The sequence below is a fragment of the Rissa tridactyla genome, chromosome 15 (assembly GCF_028500815.1).
Source record: "Rissa tridactyla isolate bRisTri1 chromosome 15, bRisTri1.patW.cur.20221130, whole genome shotgun sequence".
NCBI classification, from domain to species: Eukaryota; Metazoa; Chordata; class Aves; order Charadriiformes; family Laridae; genus Rissa; species Rissa tridactyla.
In genome coordinates this window covers 8105352-8125765 of record NC_071480.1, presented here as the reverse complement: position 1 = coordinate 8125765, position 20414 = coordinate 8105352, and the positions used below count along the sequence as shown (strand labels likewise).

At 50.6% G+C, this 20414-nt stretch overlaps 3 protein-coding genes across 4 annotated transcripts; 1 reads left to right on the top strand and 2 right to left on the bottom strand.

The window, feature by feature from the left end:
- The first annotated feature begins 19 nt into the window (after window positions 1-19).
- MRPS7 (mitochondrial ribosomal protein S7) lies at window positions 20-3450 on the top strand. The gene is made up of 5 exons (XM_054221591.1): window positions 20-121; window positions 498-689; window positions 999-1062; window positions 2006-2173; window positions 2651-3450. Exons 1-5 carry the CDS (start codon window positions 66-68, stop codon window positions 2870-2872), a joined length of 702 nt encoding a protein of 233 aa, XP_054077566.1. The 5' UTR covers window positions 20-65; the 3' UTR covers window positions 2873-3450.
- A 176-nt stretch (window positions 3451-3626) lies between these two features.
- Window positions 3627-18937, bottom strand: MIF4GD (MIF4G domain containing). 2 transcript variants are annotated; one of them, XM_054221593.1, is made up of 6 exons: window positions 18813-18937; window positions 7534-7670; window positions 6631-6740; window positions 6175-6330; window positions 5340-5432; window positions 3627-4593 (listed from the first exon to the last, which is right to left on the bottom strand). In XM_054221593.1, exons 2-6 carry the CDS (start codon window positions 7613-7615, stop codon window positions 4366-4368), a joined length of 669 nt encoding a protein of 222 aa, XP_054077568.1. In that variant the 5' UTR covers window positions 7616-7670; window positions 18813-18937; the 3' UTR covers window positions 3627-4365. The 2 variants fall into 2 exon arrangements, with proteins under 2 accessions (XP_054077568.1, XP_054077567.1); XM_054221592.1 differs by lacking the exon at window positions 18813-18937 and adding an exon at window positions 9792-9909.
- SLC25A19 (solute carrier family 25 member 19) lies at window positions 10776-19868 on the bottom strand. The gene is made up of 7 exons (XM_054221590.1): window positions 19780-19868; window positions 19395-19541; window positions 18813-18968; window positions 17861-18031; window positions 16702-16885; window positions 15406-15536; window positions 10776-14184 (listed from the first exon to the last, which is right to left on the bottom strand). The coding sequence occupies exons 2-7, from the start codon at window positions 19518-19520 to the stop codon at window positions 13984-13986; spliced, it is 969 nt and encodes a 322-aa protein (XP_054077565.1). The 5' UTR covers window positions 19521-19541; window positions 19780-19868; the 3' UTR covers window positions 10776-13983.
- Between the last annotated feature and the right edge of the window lie 546 nt (window positions 19869-20414).

Genomic DNA, 20414 nt, shown 5'->3' with positions numbered 1-20414 from the left:
GCGCGGGGAGGGGCGGGGCCTGGCCGAGGACCGTCCCACCCCCCCCCAGCGGGCGCGGAGGGAAGATGGCGGCGCCCAGCGCGGCGGGGCTGAGGCGGCGGCTGCAGGCCTGGCTGCCCCGGTAAGCGGGGCCGGGGGAGCGGGCGGGGTGTGCGCTGCACCCGGACACCCACGGATAAGCCACTCGCAGCCTGGGACCTGGCGGCGTCAGGCCTGCGGGGAGGCTGGCCCATGGGGACCCGAAGGGCCCGGCGGGGAGGCCTGGCGCTGCCCCTCCCTCTGGCGTGGGCATTGCCTGGCGGTTTTGCAGCGAAACTACGGGCCTTCTTGTTGATTTGCGCCTTTGGCTCTGCTGCTGTAGAGAAGCAGCGATGGAGGGGAAAGAGGAGACGCCTCTCAAGTCTAACATGTCCTTCTGAGATGTGTTGGCATCTGCCCGTGTCCCCCTCACGACAAATTGTGTCAGTTTACAACCCTCCTTCTCTTGTCTTTTGCAGGCTGACGCAGGTGAGATGGAGTCGCTACAACCCCAGTTTCTTAGAGCCAGAAGTGAACAAGGAATTGTATCAGAAACCTTTGGAGGAGCTGTCTGAGGAGGAAAAGGAAAAACTGGAGCTTAAGGCTGTTCAACCCATAAAAGCTGCTCCTCCCAGTGTCTCCAGCTCTGTGTTCAGTGACCCTATGATCAGGTCAGAGAAAGCATCTCGTCTCCACTGCTGTTACAGCTAGGTCCCATGGAGCCAAAGCGCTTGGGAGCTCTGCTGTCCTCAGCCTCCACTTGCTGTGCTGTATGTTTCTTTGTGTTACAGCACAATCCGTTTATTCAGGTTAATCTTTTCCCACAAAGCCAGTCCATTGACTGACAGTGATTAGAGGTAATTACAGCAGATCTAGCAGCACCCAGACTTAACCATGGGAACACCACAAGGGGGGAGCTTATTTCTGTGGATGATAAAATCGGAATTTAAAACAGATCGCTTTTGGCTTTGTGTTTACAGTAAATTCACCAATATGATGATGAAGGATGGAAATAAAGTGCTGGCCAGAAGCCTCATGGCTCAGGTGAGAACTCAGGTTTCTTCTTGCTATTATGTTAAAACAATACAAAATGGAAGGCTGGGACGTCAAGCCCATTGGAATTAGGAATTACCAGAATTCAGGTCATCTCTGCGTCCTTATACATTTCCCTCTGCATACACAATACACCATTATTTCCTTGAACAGTTGTACATTTTGTAAGAGCCCCAGCCTCATTCACCTCACAGACCAGGTGGTGATAGCTTAGTGGAGAAAGTTCTTTCCATTCTTCAGTGTCTTTTGGACCTCATGTAGAATCATAGAATCATTTAGGTTGGAAAAGACCCTTAAGATCATTGAGTCCAACTATTAACCTAACACTACCAAGTCCACCACTAAACCTTAAACTCAGTCTGCCCTTAAAAGCATAATTTTCTCAAAAGATCTTACTTCCAGCTCTTGCTTTATCTTCTGCAGGCCTTGTCAATGAAGTCCCACAAGCATGTCACCTATATGACACAGCTTTGACCCCTGCTGTGACCTACAGTAACTGATATTAGCTGGTGGTCCCAGCCCTTGAAACGGGGACACACGTTGCCCAAATGTTCCTCAAGTAACTGCTGATTCCTTGTGACAGGAAAACACACAGGGTCTGGGCTCTCAAGTCCAGGCTTTGGAGGGGAGGATGCTTAGAGCACACAGACCTGCATTTCTGTCTCCGCTTTGTCCCTGGCCCTTCCCTGTCTCCTGGCCCAGGTCTGTGCTATTCGTTCCCCTCACCCTAAATGCAATGTCTGATAAAGAGACTGAAGAGCTGTAAGAGGGTGAAGTGAAACTTGAGTTAGAGAATCCCTGACTGGCCTGTTGCCTATAGGGCTAGAAAATCAGCTGCTCAAGTGAAAATGGTGTGCTTGTAAAAGTGATGTAATTTCATGGAGTAGGATAATCCATCTGCTCTGCATGTCTTCTGTCTTGTCTTTGTCCCAAGACTCTAGAGGCCATTAAGAGGAAGCAGCTGGAGAAGTACCACAAAGCTCCAGAAGATGAGAAGGAGGCAATTGAATGCAACCCTTACGTTATTTTCCACCAGGCTCTGAAAAACTGCCAGCCCATCATTGGGCTCAGCAGCATCACAAAAGGAGGCAAAACCTACCAGGTGAAAGAGGGGTGCCTGGGAGCACATCTGGTCAAGAGAGAATTAGCTAGGGAAGCAGATGCAACATGGGTTCTGCAACACTCAAGACCTGATGGAAAAATGAGATGTGGAGGCATTTCTCTGTCATTCAGTGCAGGGGAATGGTGACCACCTCCCACTTCTGCTAGCACAAACCAGCCTGGATCCAGTTCCCGAATAGGGCAGAAGTCCTTACAAAGGCCAGTGTCTGCCAGCAGTACCCAAGGCTGATCAGAATTTGTATTTTGGTAGCGATGGCCAGTTTCTATGGACAGAGGAGGTGAATTGGCACAGATCAGCTGTTGGGAGCTGGTCTCGCTGCAGAGAGCAGCATGCTGGGCCTGGAGTCACAGCACGGTGTAAATCTGCTCGTGTCCAGCTGGGCCTGTGTGACTGCTGGAGGAGAGCAGGTTACTGCACCCTCACAGTGCCATAACTTACGGTTTAAACCTTTCCTAGGTCCCGGTCCCTCTGAAGGACAATCGGAAGCGCTTCCTGGCCATGAAGTGGTTAATCACGGAGTGCAGGGAGAACAAGAACCGTCGGACACTTATGCCCGAGAAACTCTCCCAGGAGCTGCTCCAGGCCTTCAACAACGAAGGGCCCATCATCAAGAAGAAGCACGTGCTGCACAAGATGGCAGAGGCCAACCGGGCTTACGCCCACTTCCGCTGGTGGTAGGGACTCTGTGTGCATGGGACGTGATGCCACCAGCGCCACGGCCTGGAGAGCAGAGGCCCCAGGGCCGCCTGCCTGGGAGAAGCTGGGGAGAAGAGAGAAAGGTGGAAGATCCCTTCCACACAGCTTCTGAACTAAGCCAGGGAAAGCCCATCCCATCCCCACAAAGTTCATTTCCTTTGTGCTTGTTTGGATGGGAGAAGGGTGAATCTGAAAGAGTTACCGACCCCTGTGTGGATGCTTTAGTTGTTTCTTTATCACTTTCCTGTGAAGACAAGCCTTACATGTTTTTCTTAGAGCAATGCTGTACAAAATAATCTTCCACTTACCTGTTTCCTGGGGACTTTTAAGTCTCTCTGCTCCTGTAATCATCAGCAATGTTTTTGGCTGCACAGCTAAAAGCAGAGCTGGATTTTTTTTCTATACCATAACTAGCCTTAGCCTGATTGGTACAAAAGGCAGTAAAAGGCCCTTTTTGATTTTTGGTTCTGGTCATCAGCAACATTGTCTGCACAGATTTGATGGGAATGTTAACACAAAAAATAAAACCAGTTTTATGGGGAAGGTTTCTCGATTCCAAACCTTTGTCTCTGTTGCTTGAATCTCACACGGCTCTTTCCAGCTACCCTGTTGTGTAAAGCCACACTGACAACCTACAGCAGAGGAGAAAAGCAGTATTGCAGCCTTAAGGCTTCAATCAGGCCTTTAAGTATTGTTCACAGCTCAGCAGCTACATAGAGAGAAAGCAGGTCATGTGTTAGCGGAAAAATTTTATTAGAAAAAAATCCTTCAATAGACTATTTTGTTCCTTTTTTCCTCTCCCATTCTTATAAGAAACATACCATAGTGGAAACTTGCTAAATTCTGAAAAAACATGACAGTTATTGTATAAAACTTATAAAACCTGTTCCTAGCTATGTCTGCTCAGGGACCTGTCCTGCTGCAGGTGTCGGTGGCTCGTGACCCGTGGGGGAGGCTGTGTGCATGCCGGTGCAGCCAGTGTGCTAGGAGTCTGGGAAAAATAGCACTTGGTTGAGCTGATTGTGAGACCACAGTGTTTTCTGTGACTTGTGCCAGAGAACCAGGTAGAACCTGGGCTGTGAAAGAATTCCCCCCTGCATCCCGCAGCTCTGCGGGCTCTCAGGTGAACAAAAACGCTGTCAGCCCTAACTGCGCTTGTCATAACACCCATCTAAAATGCAGGTTTGAGATAGAATCCTTCCTTGCCCTTTGCTGACAGCACCCCAATATTACACCAAATCAGTGGGAGAACTTGCTGCGTTAAATATGCCCCGCCCTTCCCACCCCTCCCAACCTCCAAAGTCAGGCTAGCACCAGTTGCCGCCTGGCAGTTACGTGCCCAGAGGCTCTAGTCAGTATAAATCCTATTTACAAGAAGTGCTAGAAAAACATTAATGTGAAAAGAAATTCAAACTTGGTATGAAGCTTGCTGGTGAAAGTGCTGGGCACATCTCTCCACCTCTGCTGTGGAGAGGTTAATCCGTCACTTCGCTGTAATAGTATTTCTGGGCAGCATCCGTCATCTTCCAGTCAGCAGCCCGGAACTCGATGATCTCCAGCAGCAGGAGCTGGGACAGGGAGCTGAGCCCCTCCTGCAGGAGGAAACCATCTCGGAGGAGGGAGAAGAGCTCATCCATCCGCTGGGAGTTCATCTTCTCCAGCTGCTCGCCGATGCGATGGAGCTGTAGGACCAAGCAGTCCACCTTCAGAAGGAAGAGAAGGAGATGGCTGAGTACAAAGGAATGGGGAGCTTTGTCACATCTCTGTGGAGATCCCCATCGGTCACCTATAGACCAACTCATCCTGTTCCCTCTGTTCTGGATGGCTCTGCTTTCGCCAAGTCACTGCGATCCAGGAGGCAGGAGAAGCTGAATGTCTCTTGTGCCAAAAGCACTGGAAAAGCATATCCCAAACTCTCCTGGCTCTCACACAAAATTTCCAGAGAAATGCATCCACAATGGGTGGAAAGTTGTTAATTTTCTGCAAGATGTCCATGAGGAGTTGGCAAGGCTGAAGCTGAGGTCAGAGTAAGGAGGTGCTTCCAAGAACACAGAGGGAAGTGACTGGAAGCTGAAGCTCTGAGAAGGTCCACTTTTTTGCAGGAAACAGGGGCACTAACTGGGTCTTTGGAGAAGAGGGGAAAGTTGATGGGCTGCAAGGGTGGGAGGACTGTGCTAGAATAGAAAAAACCCCAAAGGGCCCAATAGGGAGAAAAGCTGCCCCGAGGGAGGACATGCAGCCTGTGCCAGGGAGCCACAACCTGCATCTCCATCCTGCTTCCTTCTAGGCTGCAAACCCTCCTGTCCGGCGGGTCTCCTTCCAGCACATACCGCGGAGGCAGCTTTCCTCCACACCAGGATGCGGGGACCACATCCCCCTCTGGGCTGTGCTTTTTGCTGGTCCCTGGCAGGACGAGATGCACATTAGCAGCCCACATCCCTGCACTCACCTCTTCCTCCTTCCGCAGGCTATCGGGCTGCGCCAGCCGGAACAGACAGTCATAAACGGGGTTCACCAGAGCCATCATGGGCATGTTGTTCACCTGTAAGGAGGCAGGAGCCATCGTCAGCCTAGGGCCAGAAAGGGAGAAGTCTGCAGCTATTTTAAATAGTCATTCCCTCGCTGCTCTTCAAAGGAGAAGGGAACAGAATTTTGTTGTGCTGCCAAATGGCGTATTTGTGTGATTTATATAGGAGACCAGACATTCGAGTCTCCAGGAGACAGAGAAGCTGAACAAATGATGTAAAAAACATCTATTTTTAAATGTAAGCAGGTAGTCATGGTAAATACACTTATTGCAACAGCATTTTTCCTGCCTGTAGCTCTTCTTGCATCATTTTTACATCTACAGCAAGGAGGCATCCAAGTACGCACAGTGCAGCGAAGGCTTGCAGACAAACTCTCAGTACACGGGCTAGAAATGATGCGAGCAGCCACAGTCTCCCCCGGAACCTCACAGCAACTAAACTGGTTTGATCTGGGACGTTTGGGAGCAGGCAAATCAGGGGATTTCAAACACTGGGTACAAAACGAGGAAGCTCAGACTCTGCGACTGTTCCCGGAGACGTCTCTGCCTCTCTAAGCTTGTTCGCTTGCCCGTAAGTAGCTCCAGCCCCAGCAGCATCCTCATGCTTGGAACCGGCTCTGGCCCCCACGGCTGACCCACGGCCCTGGGGCTCTGTACAACACCCATCCAACAGCCCTGCCCTGGCGTCTTTGGATGCCCAGGCCCCTCTGGCACGCCTGGGCAGCAGCAGCCGGGTGCTCCTGCTCCGCCTCCTTACCCTCAGGTAGTCGAAGATGTTGCAGATGAAGGTGACGTAGCAGATCCATGCCTGAAGTGAGCGGGAGCGCAGGTCCTCCCTGTCCTTGTACTCCTGCTGCAGCCGGTTCAGCAGGCTCCTCCGGAAAATGCTCTGGCCAACTTGTTTGCTCTCTGCCTACAAGCCCACAAAAGCGGGATGGAGGGATGAAATGGGGGTGTGAGAGGGGTGGGGGGATGCTGGCACTTGGGTGATGCAGGACCATGAAGAGACCCTCCTGCGATCGCCCAGAGAGGCAGGAAAGCTGTATCTAACAGCCTGCGCTTGCCCACGGCTCCTCCGGGTGCTGCCACTGCATGGGGCAAGTGGCAGAAGAGGAAAGGTGGCTGAGGAGTCAGAGAACAGGGCTGGGACAAAGCTTAGGGACAACCTGCACCGCTTAATTTGTTTCACTGCCCAGACACAAGGAGCTCTCACCTGGATGATGGTGTAGCAGATACGCCCTGCCTCCTTGCTGAACACGCAGTCTTTGAGGGACTGGTCCACTATAATATTGGCCACTTTCTCCAGGTTCACATTGCTGGGGTCTGCAGAGAAGAGAAACACTGTCAGGACCCAGCACCCTTTGTGCCCTGCTTGCTTTGGGGTACCTGAAAAGCAACCGAGGTCAGTGCGGGGCCCAGTACAACCATGTTACATGGTGCAAAACCTCACGCTCACTCCTACATCAAGAGACACAGCTCCTCTTGCACACCAGCTGCATTGGAGATACCATCTCCAAAGGTGCACGGTCCTCCCAGGCTGGAGGCACAGCCATCACGATGGGAAAGTGATGGAGGAAAGCAGGTAACGTGGGGAACCAAGAAGTTGATCTGAATCTGAAATCGCAGCACTGCTTCAAAGTTGGGTTAGCGGGAGCCAGGTGTGCAAACTCCCACTGGGCTTTGAATAGAGACGTGACCGGAGAGCAGGAGGCCCCGGGGCCCAGGACGACGAGACGGCCCCACAGTGGGAAGGGGCAGAGAGCAGGAACTAGGGACTGGAAAGGGGAGAGAGGCCAAATCTGGGGAGAGATGCTGGGTTAGTGCAGGTATACAGAGAGGGTACACAGAGAGAGCAGACAGGCACACAGAAATCAGGGAAAACCTGAGTTTGAACAGCTGTGCCATTAAACATCGGGGAGAAGGTGAGAGGGAACAAGAAGAGGCGGGGAGCAAAGACTAGAGAAGATTCACCAATGGGACCCATCACAGATGAACAACGTTTACGAAACAGCTTTTCTATGCTTAGCAATATTATTCCTTAAAGGGGTCCAAGCATCCAGCCTCATCCGCCAGTCAAGCTGCGCATGGCAAAGGAGCTACTAAAAAGCCTCCTGACCTTTGAGGGCTGTTTTCAGCAGCTTCTGAGTCTCGCTGTCGAATGACTGTATTTTATATTCTTCTTTGCCCGTTTCCCCCATGACTGGCTTCGTCCAAGGGCAAGAGTCAGGGCAACGGATGGGCTAGTGACAGTCCCTGGGGAAAGAGCACACAGAGCTTAGTTAGGCAGAGAGGTAGCCCTTCACCCAGCCGTTTGGCAAATCCCACCTGGTGCTGGAGCACAGGCTGTTACCCTGACAGCCCCCCACCCCAAGGAAACTCCTGTTATTAAGGCACACAACTCTGGCACTAGATCAGAGCAAAAACTTCACTCCCACATCTTTTTAAGCCTTGCTTCCTACTAGCCTATGATAGGACTTCATCTTCAGAGCTGTTACATTTTTCTGATATGAAAAATGTGTTTCAGTCTGTTGATGTGCAGGTTCAAAGCGGACAGTACACCAAGGCAGCCCCCAAATACACCCATCTCCCCTCAGAAGTCTTCCCTGTGGCCATATCACAGGCAAGCACATGCAGGAGCACCCCACGCAGACGCTCCCTTGTGCCTTTGAAACACCAATTCAGCTGGTTTCGCACAAAAGCCTGTGAAGAATCAAACCGGCTCCAAAGCATCCAAGGCACACTCGCTGGAGCGAGCAGAGCACCTCCCCTGCACCGGAGCCAGGCTCCCTCTGCCCACCATGAGGCACAGCAAGCTCTGCAGCCAAATCCCCAACACCAACAGCTCCCGTCTCACCCCCCTGCAGTCAAGCAGAGCTCTCTGCAGTACCAACGGTGCTCCTAAAGAATCTCTAGGTTAATTTTCTTCTGCTTCTTGGTACAGCAAAGGCAGCAAGAGGGTATGCACAGCACAGAGAGGAAGGGCTTGCTTTGACGCGCACACCAGATGATCTGCTGGATGCAAAATGCCAGGCTAGCCAGAGCAGCACAAACAGGAGAAGGCAATTGGCCAAATGAGTTTTGCCAGCTTGTCAAAATTCCTGGGCCATTACTCACCCCTCTCTGCAACAGGTCCCTTCCCGGATTAAAGCCGAAGAGCCCATTGCCCTTTAGATGCATAGGACATGTACTGCAGGCAGCCTGACCCCTCGGACACGCCACTTGCCATGAAGCCATGGCACAACATGTGGTGACCCAGAGCACAGTGTGGAGCTCGCTGGCGGGCAGAGGCCCATCTCTGCCCTCCCCACAAGGCCCAGGGCAGACCTTGCCCCACTGGGGTGACAACCTGCTCACGCTGCTCTCACAGCCGAAGCTCTCACCTGTGCAGGCTTACCTGCCCTGGGACCTGCACAGAGGTTTCTTGTTCAGATGGATTCCCAAGCAGCCGGGTACCCTCCGTGCCGCGTCTGGTTGGTAAACGCCTTCCCAGCAAACCTCTCCTCCTTCTGCACCATCTCCCTCCCTCCGTACCTGCACTCACGCCATTCTGCACTGCCAGCTCACCAGCCCAGGCTCACCAGCAGCCCTGCGTCCCACCAGCAGCATCGCCGTGCAGAAGGAACCTGGCAAGAGCTCAGCGCCCCACACAGTGAAGCAGGAAGCGCCCGAGCCCGTCCGGCAGCGTCTCTGACACCACCGCCCAGCGCCTCTCCCAGAGCATCTATCCTCACGGCTCCAGGGACAGGCATGGCTGCTTTGAACTGCTGTGCCAAATAACTCTGCCCAGAGCAAACCATGACGTGCAAAACAGACAGGCCTCATCTGCACTAGAGATCCTGCTGCCAGCACCACCTTGCCTGAAGGGCTGGTGGCAGTGGGTGACACTGGGCACAGCATCACCCATGGGTGCTGATTCCTCTCTGCAAGTGGTCCCCACTAGACGACGGTCACAGGGATTGATGTGGTTGGGGTTCAGGTCCTCGACCAGCCGGCCGGTGTGCCAGGGCCCTACCCTAAGGGGCTCACAGCCGGTGGGACAGGCTGGACGTGCCCCGGCCACGGACAGGGGAGGGAGAAGAGCAGCGGGTCGGGTCTCCTCTGCCGCCGCTGAGCGGCCGCTCGCGGGCCACCACCAGCCGCCGGGAGCCCCGTCCCACCCCTGCCCAGCCGCCTCCAGCCCGGGGCTCCTCGCCCACCGGAGCCCCGCGGAACCCCCGCCGCCGCCTCGCCTCCCTCCAGCCCCGCGGGGAACCGCTCCACAGGCGGCACAAGCCGCGGGGCCACCGGACAGAGGGGGCTCCCGGGGAAGGCAGCCCACCCCCCGCGCCGGTGTCCCCGAGCAGGGCAGGGGGAGCCGGGCGCAGCCCCACCGACCTGCCGGCCGCCCCCGCTGGGTCCTCTGGCCGCCGGGGCATCGCCGGAGCGTCCCGGGCCCCGCCGCCCCGGCCCCGGTTTCCTCTTAGGTCATTTCCTCGCCCGAGACGGGGGAGGGACGGGCCGGGACGGGGCGGGAGAGCGACGGCAGCGCCACCGCCTGCGAGCGCCGGGCCACGGCGGGGCTGATCCCCGGGCACGGCCGGCTGCTCCTCCGGGAAACCCCCCCCGGGCACGGCCGGCTGCCTCCCGCCTCCCCCGGGCGTCCCCACCCGCGGCCCGGGCGCGCCCGGGCACGGCCGGCTGCGCCGCTGCCCCGCGGTTCGCCCCCGCCGCCCGCCCCGGTCCCCGCGGGGATGCCCCGCCGAGCACCGGCCGGGCTCTCCAGGGGAAACCCCACGACTCCGCAGCTCTCCGGACGAAAACCGCGTTTATTCTGCCCTCCTCTCCGGGCCGGGTCAGGCCGCAGCCCAGCGGCGTAAAAAAATCGGTAAAGAAAAAAATAAATCGGTAAAGGGGAGATGCACTGCAACAAGAGCCGAGTGATGCGTAACAAACTTCATGATTTCTCTCTAAACTCCCAGTCATTTCACAGGGAAAGATCCCTCACGGGTAGAAGCCTTCGCAGCCTTTAGAGGATGGCAGAGCAGCCACGCTGCCGAAACCGCACAACAGCCTCTGGAAACACAGAATGAGCAGTTTGGGAGCGTTTTCTGCAGCGCTGCATGACCTGGCTGATACAAACAGAGCCTGAACTCATCCACAGAGGTGGATGGCTCAGGAGCAGCCACCGTGGCTCCGACAGTCCCCCTCAGGGACAGTGGTGGGACCCCAGGGGCTGCAGAAACCCCCTCGGCCGATCCCCCTCGGTGCAGTTCTCAACAGTGAGACCCACAGCATCAGCCCGCATCACAGAGGGGACAGGACAGCTCTGTCTGATGGTGACAAGCACCCAGGAGCCAGCGATGGGAAGGGAAAACCAGCCAGCTCCTGCAGCCCCACACTCCGGGCTCCGACCATCCGCCCTTTTGTGTGACAGGAGGGACACGGCTGCCCTGTGGGGTCCAGCTGAGCGTAGGCACTAGGAGGAAAACAATAAACAAATTGCAGCCAGACATGAGCATAACAAAATCTTTAATGTACCTTTTCTCAAAGGCAGGCACGCATTGTGCGCATTGTGCTCGGGTGCTTTCAGACAACAGCAGCTGCAGAAGATCCACCCAGGCAACACAGCAAAATGCCGCAGAAAATTACAGTTCTACATCACAAAAGAAACTTAAACCCAAATCGAATACAATCTCTTCCAAGCCTGACTGTAAAACGTTCAATTATTTTCAAAAATGCTGCTACGCAGCTCTGGATGAGCGTCCTGAGAGTAGGACACAGTGTGTTCAGCACACAACTTGTGCGTCAATGTTCTCCCGTCTGAGGCCAGCTAAGAGCAACGGTGGATCTCCCAACAACCACACTGCAACTTGCCTTGAATGCTTTGCCCACTAAAGTGCTTTATTCTGATGGTAAAAGGCACTAGCAGAAAACAAACGCAACTGCTGAGCGGCTTGTGAGGTGACTTGCAGGCAAGGCAAATCCCTGCTGATAGGATTACATGCGAGCGAAATCCCAGCCATCCCAAGGGGCAAACTCTGGTGCAGTCTCACAGCCAGTCACCCACGACATTCAGTCACTTGAAGCTGCTCCAGACTCTCCGTTGCTGCCCTCTCTGTGGAGCAGCCAAGTTGCAGGCTCCTAAAGCAGTTTGCCTGCATCACCTCAAGCTCCACGGCACACTCGAACATCATTTTAGCAGAGCAGTTTTCTGTTCTCTATTCTTTGCCACTGTGGCAACCAAAGCAACTCACCCCCTATTTCAGAGACCGCAATTCCCACTGCTGAGTTCCTAACCAGTTTCCTCCTATTTTGTGCAGTTTAACAGCAGCTCTGACATAAAATGGAAAACAAGAGTCTTGCTATGTTTAGACAGGTTGGATGAGTCCCGATTGCCTATGGAAGACTAGGTCAGCACAGAAAATTTTCTACTGCAGCCAGTCCTGTCCCTGCTAATCATGATACCATTCCTCTCTACCAGCAGCCAAAAGACAGTAAGAACCCCAACCTGTTTCTGTCTGTTTTGAAATGAGCCATTTCAAAAATCTCTCCTTCAGAAGGATGCCGTGAGGCTAAGTTCATTACTGGTTATGATGTCTTTCCAAGAACAGATGATAAATGAACAAAGGCAAAATGTTGTTAAGGACATTTGGGGGAAATCTCACAAGAGCCTAAATAACAGGAAAATGCCAATAGGATTGAGGCACTTTAGGAAACTTTACTCCACATTCTTTGCATTTTCTCCTCTAAGCAAAACTGCCCATTTTTAGAGTACATGCAGCTATCACTCCCTCTTCGAGGCTCACGTATTAGCCTCCTGCCTGACACTGACACTGCTCAGTGAATTTAATTTTATGTAGCTCTCAAAGTCACCTGCAGTGAAACAGCCACTGTGCACTCCAAGATCTCAAACCACAGCAGACACAAAGTTACGTGGCCTGGGCTTGCGAGGAAGCTCTCTAGACATCTCAGCCACCAGTGAAACAGCTGCTCTTTAAAAACAGCCTCTCACAATAGCTCAGGACAAGTGAGCAATGCTGATATGCTCAAAACCACCAGGAGAAGTTGTGTCAACAGAATGGAATTGGTCACGCTGGAGTTTGGCCAAGCCACTTGGAACTAACACCCTGAATATTGCAGAAGAGCCACGAAAAGCTCTCCGTTAAGAGAAGAGCCATCAAACCATCCTCTAAATAACTCCAGTGCTCTGCCCTATCCACCGCTTGCCAGATGACTAAGATGCTTTTTTATCACAGCAGCTCTTCCTCGGAAGTCTGCCTTCCACACGTTGGTCCAGCCACACCCTGCTCAGCTTGAAAAAACACAGAATAAAAGAGGAGGAAGAAAGTAGTTTTCCTTTTGCCCTGTTGCATAATCAGAGGAGTTGGGATTTTTTTTTTAACCATTCACAAAATCTTTGAAACTCCAGATAAATGCTTTTCCAGCTCTAATTCAATCATCCATTTCTCGTCAAACACCACGCTAAGCCAACCAATTCCAGTTTGATGTTCACTCTCCTCACTCCAGCTAAACTTGTCAAAACATTTTTATCTGTTAGCACCAGTGTAGGACTGAGTTTCAGAAATGTTTTGAGGTCACTACAGAAATACTTGCTAGAAACATTCAAAGGTGGTATTAAAAAAAAAAAAAAAAAAAAAAAAAGACATTTACTAGTTTCCACAGGACTTTTCCTTCATTATTCCAACTTAAGACTAAATATTTCTAAAACTCTACACAGCATTTGGCTACTCACTGCATTGAAGCAAAGAACCCTGAAGTAAGAATTGGGCTTGTGCGTTGAATCCCCTTCGAGTGGGATTCTTAACCTGCAGGTAAAAAGCGTGACAGAGGCAATGCAAAACCCTAAGAGATGTATGGCAAGACATGCAGGAAGACAAATGGGCACTTAGGATACAATCAAGCTAACCAGAGTTAAAGAAAGAGAAAGTTTGGGTCAGCGTGATCCACTAGAATATTCTGTTTAAGGTGGCTGAGAATGTGCAGCCAGCGAGTGGTAATCAAGAAGCACCAGCTGACAGCAAGTAAAAGGAAAACCCGCAGTTCTGTGCACACTAAAGAGGTTTTAACTGACTTCACAACAACGGGACAGAGCTGCCTGTGCAAGACGGAGAAAAGAATATGGTGCAAACAGCAGGCCATAAGCAAGGAAATAAAGCTGTGCGGATGCAGCGACAGGAAGTGACGTTACATTGTTGAAGCAGCACTTAGGCCAGGATCCCTCTCTGTGATCCAGGGCAAGCACAGGAATTCACCCACTTTATGGGGTGCCTTTTCAGAGCACAGCCTCTAGTTGTCTGCTTGGTTCCTCACTCCTCCCACTAAATGTGTGCTGATATTAGAGGAGACTGAGAAAAAAAGTGCTCAGTTGAACAGCTTCCAGCAAAGCAGTTCAGTGTCTTCAGCAGAACTGCAGTCGCCTTCTCCTTCTGCTTGGTCCCAGGAGATGATTTCCTACAGGCTGGTGGAGCTCTGGGAGCTCTGACATTTCCCACGTGCTCATGACAGAGCGAGGCCATCAGTTTCCCCTCCTCCAGGAGGACACCGGGTAGCCACATACATGCCCCTTTCAGCCTTCCTTCCTCGTAGTGCTGTCGGTGCTCTTCAGGGTACACAGGAGGCTGCAGAACAGCTCGTACCAAAAGAAGATAAGGCCAGTAGAGAGAGCAGCCTTCAGCAAGCTGGGCGAAAGGCCCTTAAAGAATCCACCCGGGCCCTCCTCTCGCAGGATCTGCCTCATGCAGTCCAGGAGACCCCTATACATCCGTACCTGTGAGAGAAATAGTGAAAAGTTTAAACAAGAGCGCTTACCTGGAAAAGAACATAGAGAGCCCCAAAATATACCACAAAAACATAATCTAAATGGCAGCCTGGGGATGCCTTTCTGGCTATTATTATAACTGAAAGTTTCAGAGAGTCAGTTTGTAGAGTGGGGTAAAGGAAAAGTACATATTTTGCATCAGCAATGGCTTACGCAGATCATTCTAATTGAATGGCCATAAAATCTTTATGCTACAACAGCATGTATTATTTATGGTACAAGTTTGTGAAGTAATTATTTCAGACTGTGCTGCTACTGTTTTCCATCCCTTTCACTCTGTAAGGAGGGAGAACTTTTCAGTTTTCTGACAGAAAGAAAACAAAGCTACAGCCCTTTGAAGTCTCGAAATTAACTATATGCATGTCATCGTGTCACACTGTGAAGGTTTAACATCTTGTGACACACCGATATTAAAACCAAATTCTGTACCTCACTGGAAGAGGAAAAGCATCCAAAGCAGTAGGTTAAGACTTCAAATTCCTATCCCACAGTTTCTTGAGGTACAGACTGATTTGCTTCTCAGATCCAAGGAATTTGAAGGAAAAAAAGAAAGTTTTCACATTTCATGGAAAGAAGAGATAGCTCCTTGAAAGATCTGTATTTGTCTTACAGTATATTTCAAGATGGTTAAGGATGGTGCCAGAAAGCACTGGAAGTATTTAATTTGCTTTAAACTTCAAGATGTTCTGGTACTTAAGACATGTGCTGAACACTTGGTGCCCATTCCTTCTATCGAAATATTAATTGCAGAAAAGGATCCTGACAGCCAGGCGATCCCAGCATAAAGCTAGTGTCATCCTCTGATAGTAATTTGGTCCTGAATCAGAAATACCAAGCTGCAACTAGGAAAGTAAAGTAAGTCGAAACCCCTTTGCCTGCCTAACGCATCCCCAGCTCTGAGACAGCTAACCTGATGGGACGGATGAGAAGGCAGAGCATGGGTATGTTGGACAATGTCATAAAATTAACCCAATATATTCATACAGCTATTCCCGTTATGACACGAGACCAATGTTCAGCTCCCAGAAGTTCCCTGGGAGCTCCCAACCCGAACATGAACACAACAGGTACCACTGGTGAATTATCACCGCGTTTTGGTGATGACTGGCTCTGGATTGTCTTGATGTGAATCCATACTTATGAAAATCAGTCAATTCCAACACTTCTCACCTGCCCAAAGGCTGCCCGGGCATGCTCAAAGCCACCCACTTGCAGTCGTTTTTTGAACAGGTCAAAAGGGTAAGTGAGGGTTTTGCTGATGATTCCAGCACAGCTGCCACAAACAAGGTTTTTAACGTTGCCTGAGAAGCAGAAAGGGGAGAGGATAGCGGAGAAGGAAAAAAGAGGATTAGCAGGGAGTTCTGATTAAAGACCATGAGAGGTAAGTTAAAATCACTTTTCACAAGAAGGCCCTTTAAAGTTACATCATCTCTTCTGCGTAGTTTGGGCGACAGAACCTCAATTTGTATTTATTGTATCAGGCTCACAATGTCCATTGGAGCCAGAGGGTAACAGCTCTTCTTGGTTCATCACACTGATTTATACTTTTGCTCTACCAAGTGGCATTGCACAAAAAAACCCCAGTCACCAGAGAACCTGTCGCTAATGGATGGAAAAGGTTTTATGCCCCTCAAGTAAAAGCCATGTCACTGGAAATCTTGCACTCCTGATTGCTCATATTGACATATTGAATTGGAGTAAGTCACAAGCTGACACTGCCTGATGATTTCAGAGGCTTGTGGGAGATGAGTTTTGTGATAGTAGACTTTCTTGACAAACGTGACTTCCCAGCACACAGCCACCATCAGCCTCTGCCACCTGAAAGTAAGTATGCAGACATGATATGGAAAAGTCTAGTTCCTCCGTTGAAGAAATTCCATTGAGGAACCAAAACACACTGATGCTGCATACAGTCCCTCTCAGGGAGGCACTAGTAATTAGAACTGTCAAGCTGACAGGTCACATCAGGATGAGGTTCTTTTATAACGGAGCCAGAAATCAACATAAAAATATCAAATAAAGAGCTCGGCAGTTTTAAATCAGGCTACATGAATCCTCCTCTGTAAGAGCTGTGCTGGAATCTGCAGGCAGATTTCCTGAGGAAATCCAAGAGTCCTGTCCCCACAGCACTAATGAAACAGAGACAGATTATGCCAGCACTGTCCTCTCCCTACAGCATCAGTAATGTGATACAGCTCAAGAAAGAGTACCCTGGCCTGTGACACTTCACTTTCCCATCCATCCACATTTCCATCATGGTTATTCCATAACAGGAGCTGTTTGTAAACTTCACTTTCACAATATCTGTGCAGGAATAAGAATAAGAGATGGGAAATGGAGATACTTTTCAAATGTTACATCAAAAAGGACGACGGGACAGAAAACTGAGCTTACATCAGTCTTCAAAACTAGCATTCACCCGTTCTTTCTCTACAGATCACAGACATCACTGTCCCAAGGGCCTACCTCCTTTCTCGCCTTTAGCTGGAATCACCCATTCAGAAAACTGTTGCAGGATGTTGTAGGAGGAGAACTGGAGACCAGCATACGGGAAGATAGCAATGATTGTGGGAGTCAAACCTCTATAGAATGTCCGAGGCCCTTCTGTCTGGTACATTGTCACCACTGCATGGCGAAGGTTGCAATAGATCTAGACAATAAAGAAGAGGCTGACTCTCTACTGAAACAGGCTTAGAAACAACAAACCAAAGGTCAGGTTATTTCCCAGTAACAAGGGCAGGCCTTTCCCACTGCCAAAATACAATCGACTGATTTTCAGCACACAGCGATGAACAGAGTGATTTTGCACATCTTCACACAGTATTCTCAGCTAAGCCCTTACGATTCTTATAAGTAAGCTGACAACCTAAAACTACCTCTGAGCCACAAGAGACTAACTGAACAATCATTAGCTCTGCACTGAAAGGCCTGGGATGACATTGTATCCCACATCGAAGCTGTGCTTCTGAGGGGAAGAAACAAGGCAGGGAGCTGAAAGCTGTGGCCTAAGACCACTTGCATCACAGACATGATTATTTATTTCCCTCTGAACAGCTCTGCTTGCTCCTGCAACAGAATTCATATGATATATATTGTGATTCTACTGCAGGCTAAGTCAAAAACCAGAAATGGCTCTGATACAAACCCATATAAATCTAGGTATTACAGACCTAATTAGCATGGAGACCAATTCTTGCATAAATAAGAACATGAAACGCAGGGGAAAGGTGACTGGTTTCAAGTATCACCGCCATCATTATCTAAACATGACTCTGTGCAAGTGGAAAGTTTCAAACACACAATGTTTGACAGCCAGGGGAGTGCATTCTACAAATGGCCAACAGCCAAAATGAAAATTGAGTTATCCTGTTAAGGACAGTTTCTCCTTTCTGGATCACCTGTCAGGAGTCAAACACAATCAGGAGAAGCAAAACATAAGTAAGAAAGCTGTGTCAACAGCACAGAGGATAACTTGCCAACAGTGCAAACACTGCCCAATAACACCACCTGGTCCTTTATGCTAACCCACAGACTGTTATGTACTTTTCAAACTACCTATACTCATACACATGAAATATTGCTACTGCTATGGATGATAATTTCAAGCATTAATACTCAACCATACCTTAGGCTCACCCTGAGCAGCAAAGCGCGTGCGTAGCGTGTCAACAGGTTGAACTGCAACAGTGGCTGTGCAAGCAGCCAGTCCTCCGCAGACGAAGTGCACAAAGGAATCGCGGGCATTGTATGAGGTGACGTTATGCACCAGTTTTGTCAAGCTTTCAAACGCCATGAACTTACAGAAACAAACACACACAGGTCAAGGAGTCAATCCTTATCCTTGACATGGATCTCCCACTCCTCTCTCATTTCACCAAAAGAGCTCCACCCACCTCTTGTAGCCACCTTCTCCCTCTGTCCTTGAAAAGTCCCTCCCAACTTGCAAACTGGTGCAGCATGTGCTCAAAGAATACCTTGTAATAATCACTGAGCAGCCTGGGGAATGCTTGGGATGTTCTCAACACTTCTGCTAAATCTTGCATTTAGAATTGTGAAAAACCTATTCTAATGCTCTATGTATCTTGAAGAGTGTTTGCTGTATTACAGATATACTTCCCCTTATTCTTTCAACCACTGCTCATAAAACACGTTGTTAATATTTACAAATTAAGCATAACAATGCTGTGTAAAACATCATCATCAGTTTAACTGGTTTTTTTTACTAACAAGCTGTTAGGGTGACAGCGTGAACCAAAGCAAAAAACTACACAGGCTTGGAACATGAACATAAGCCAAGAGTCCGGAACTAACAGAGCTTCTCTATGACACGAGATACAGACAGAACTCAGTTTGCTCCAGCTGTACTCCAGGCATGCTGCTCAGCAAGCTCAGGAATATTAACTTAAGAATCATACATCCGCATTATACAACTACACATCTTTGAAACTGGAGCCGGCTTGCATCAGTACAGTTTAAACCTGGACCTTTCTCCATCTGCCTATGCAGCCAGTCTGAAGAGGAGCAAAGCAGAGTCCTATGTATGTATGCTGGGCCCAGAAGATGTCTGGTCACCTTACCTGAACAGCTCCATAGCCAACTGAAAGCAACTGAGCAGGAACATGTCCCTTCCAGAAGGCTCTCAACCCCTCTTCTCGGAAGATGCGCTGTACAGCTTGCAGGATGCCATGATACTTAGCCCCTGGGCTTCTGGAGGAGAGCTGCTCGATCTGAAGCTGGAGGAAAATAGAGAAAATATTTTCAATTCTATGTCACATTTCAAGAAGGTTCAAGTGTCCAATTCAGGAATTCATAGCCCTGTGAGCCAACCAATGCTAAGAAATGACATTCTGCCTTCCCACAGAATCACGTGTAGAACTGACTTGAGATGTTATTTACATAGGGCTCTAAAAGAGTAAAAACATGCATGCAACACAAAGGCAATCAGTAGGGACTGATGGTGAAATTCAGTTAGATAGTAGAGATCATTCATAAAAACAGAGGAAAAACAAAGTATGAAAAACACAAGATCCCATTCAAACACACAAGTTAAGCTATATAAATAGAAGCGGTGAACACAAGATAGCCCTGCTACCTTGCATAACCTGTATTTATGCAAGGGCTCTTTCACCCCGTCCCTGAGCATGCCAAGAGAAAGGTACCTGAAAGCGGATCTTGATGACATCCAGCGGACTGACAAGGACCCGAGTGACGAACCCAGATGCTGATCCTGCCGCAGCTGCTTCCACCGGGGAGACGCACTTAGCCTCAGGGTCATAGCCCACCATGCCTCCTGGTGTCCCCGCAGCCTGGGCAGGGCGACAGGGTGAGCCCTCCTCAACCAAAAGGCTCCCTCCCACACCAAGAGTCTATAGCCTCACCCCTCTCACCTCACAGCCACCCGCCATCCCAAAGTTCCCCTCACCCCAAAGGCCCACAGCCACCCCATCACCCCAAGGGCCACACAGAACCCCCTCACCACAATCCCTACCCTCTCATAAGCAGCCTCCCCTCTCCCCACAGCCCTCCCTGCCCCGCGGTTGGTACCGGAGAGGGAGACACGGTGCCAAACCGCGGGCGGCGCCGCCGGCCACTGCCTGACCGCGGCCACGGCCGCCCCACCCGCCGCCGCCGGCGCCCGGGCGCCGCACTGCGCCTGCGCGCCGCCGCGGGGGCCGATGGGAGATGTAGTCCGACAGCGGCGCCCTGGGGAGCGCCGTGCCCGAAATGGCGGGGGCTCGGCTTCGGGAAGCAGCGCCCGCACGGAGGGCCCTGAACTCCCGTGGATGCGGCGGCTGGCAGACAAATAAACCGGGATTTAGGGTTGGGGTTTTTTGTTTGTGGGGGGTTTTTTTTGTTTTTTTTTTTGGGGGGGTTTTTTGGGGGGTTTTTTTTCGGTTTTTTTTTGCAGCCCACCACCAGCTTTGCTGACCCAGCACCTGGAACACACCCGTGAAGAAACGCCATGCCTACAGCAGTTCTCCCACCGGGGCCTTGACATCATACAGTCACAGTCACAACAGACATTTTTCATCCCTCTATAAGGCATAAGGGAAGGAGGATTTTTCTCCACTCTCCAGTAGATACCCAAGGTACGAATAGCACCCAGTTTTGAGCGACATGTTCTGTTACAGCATTACAAAAAAGCCAAGAGCGCCAAACCGCGGTGCAAATCATTTCTA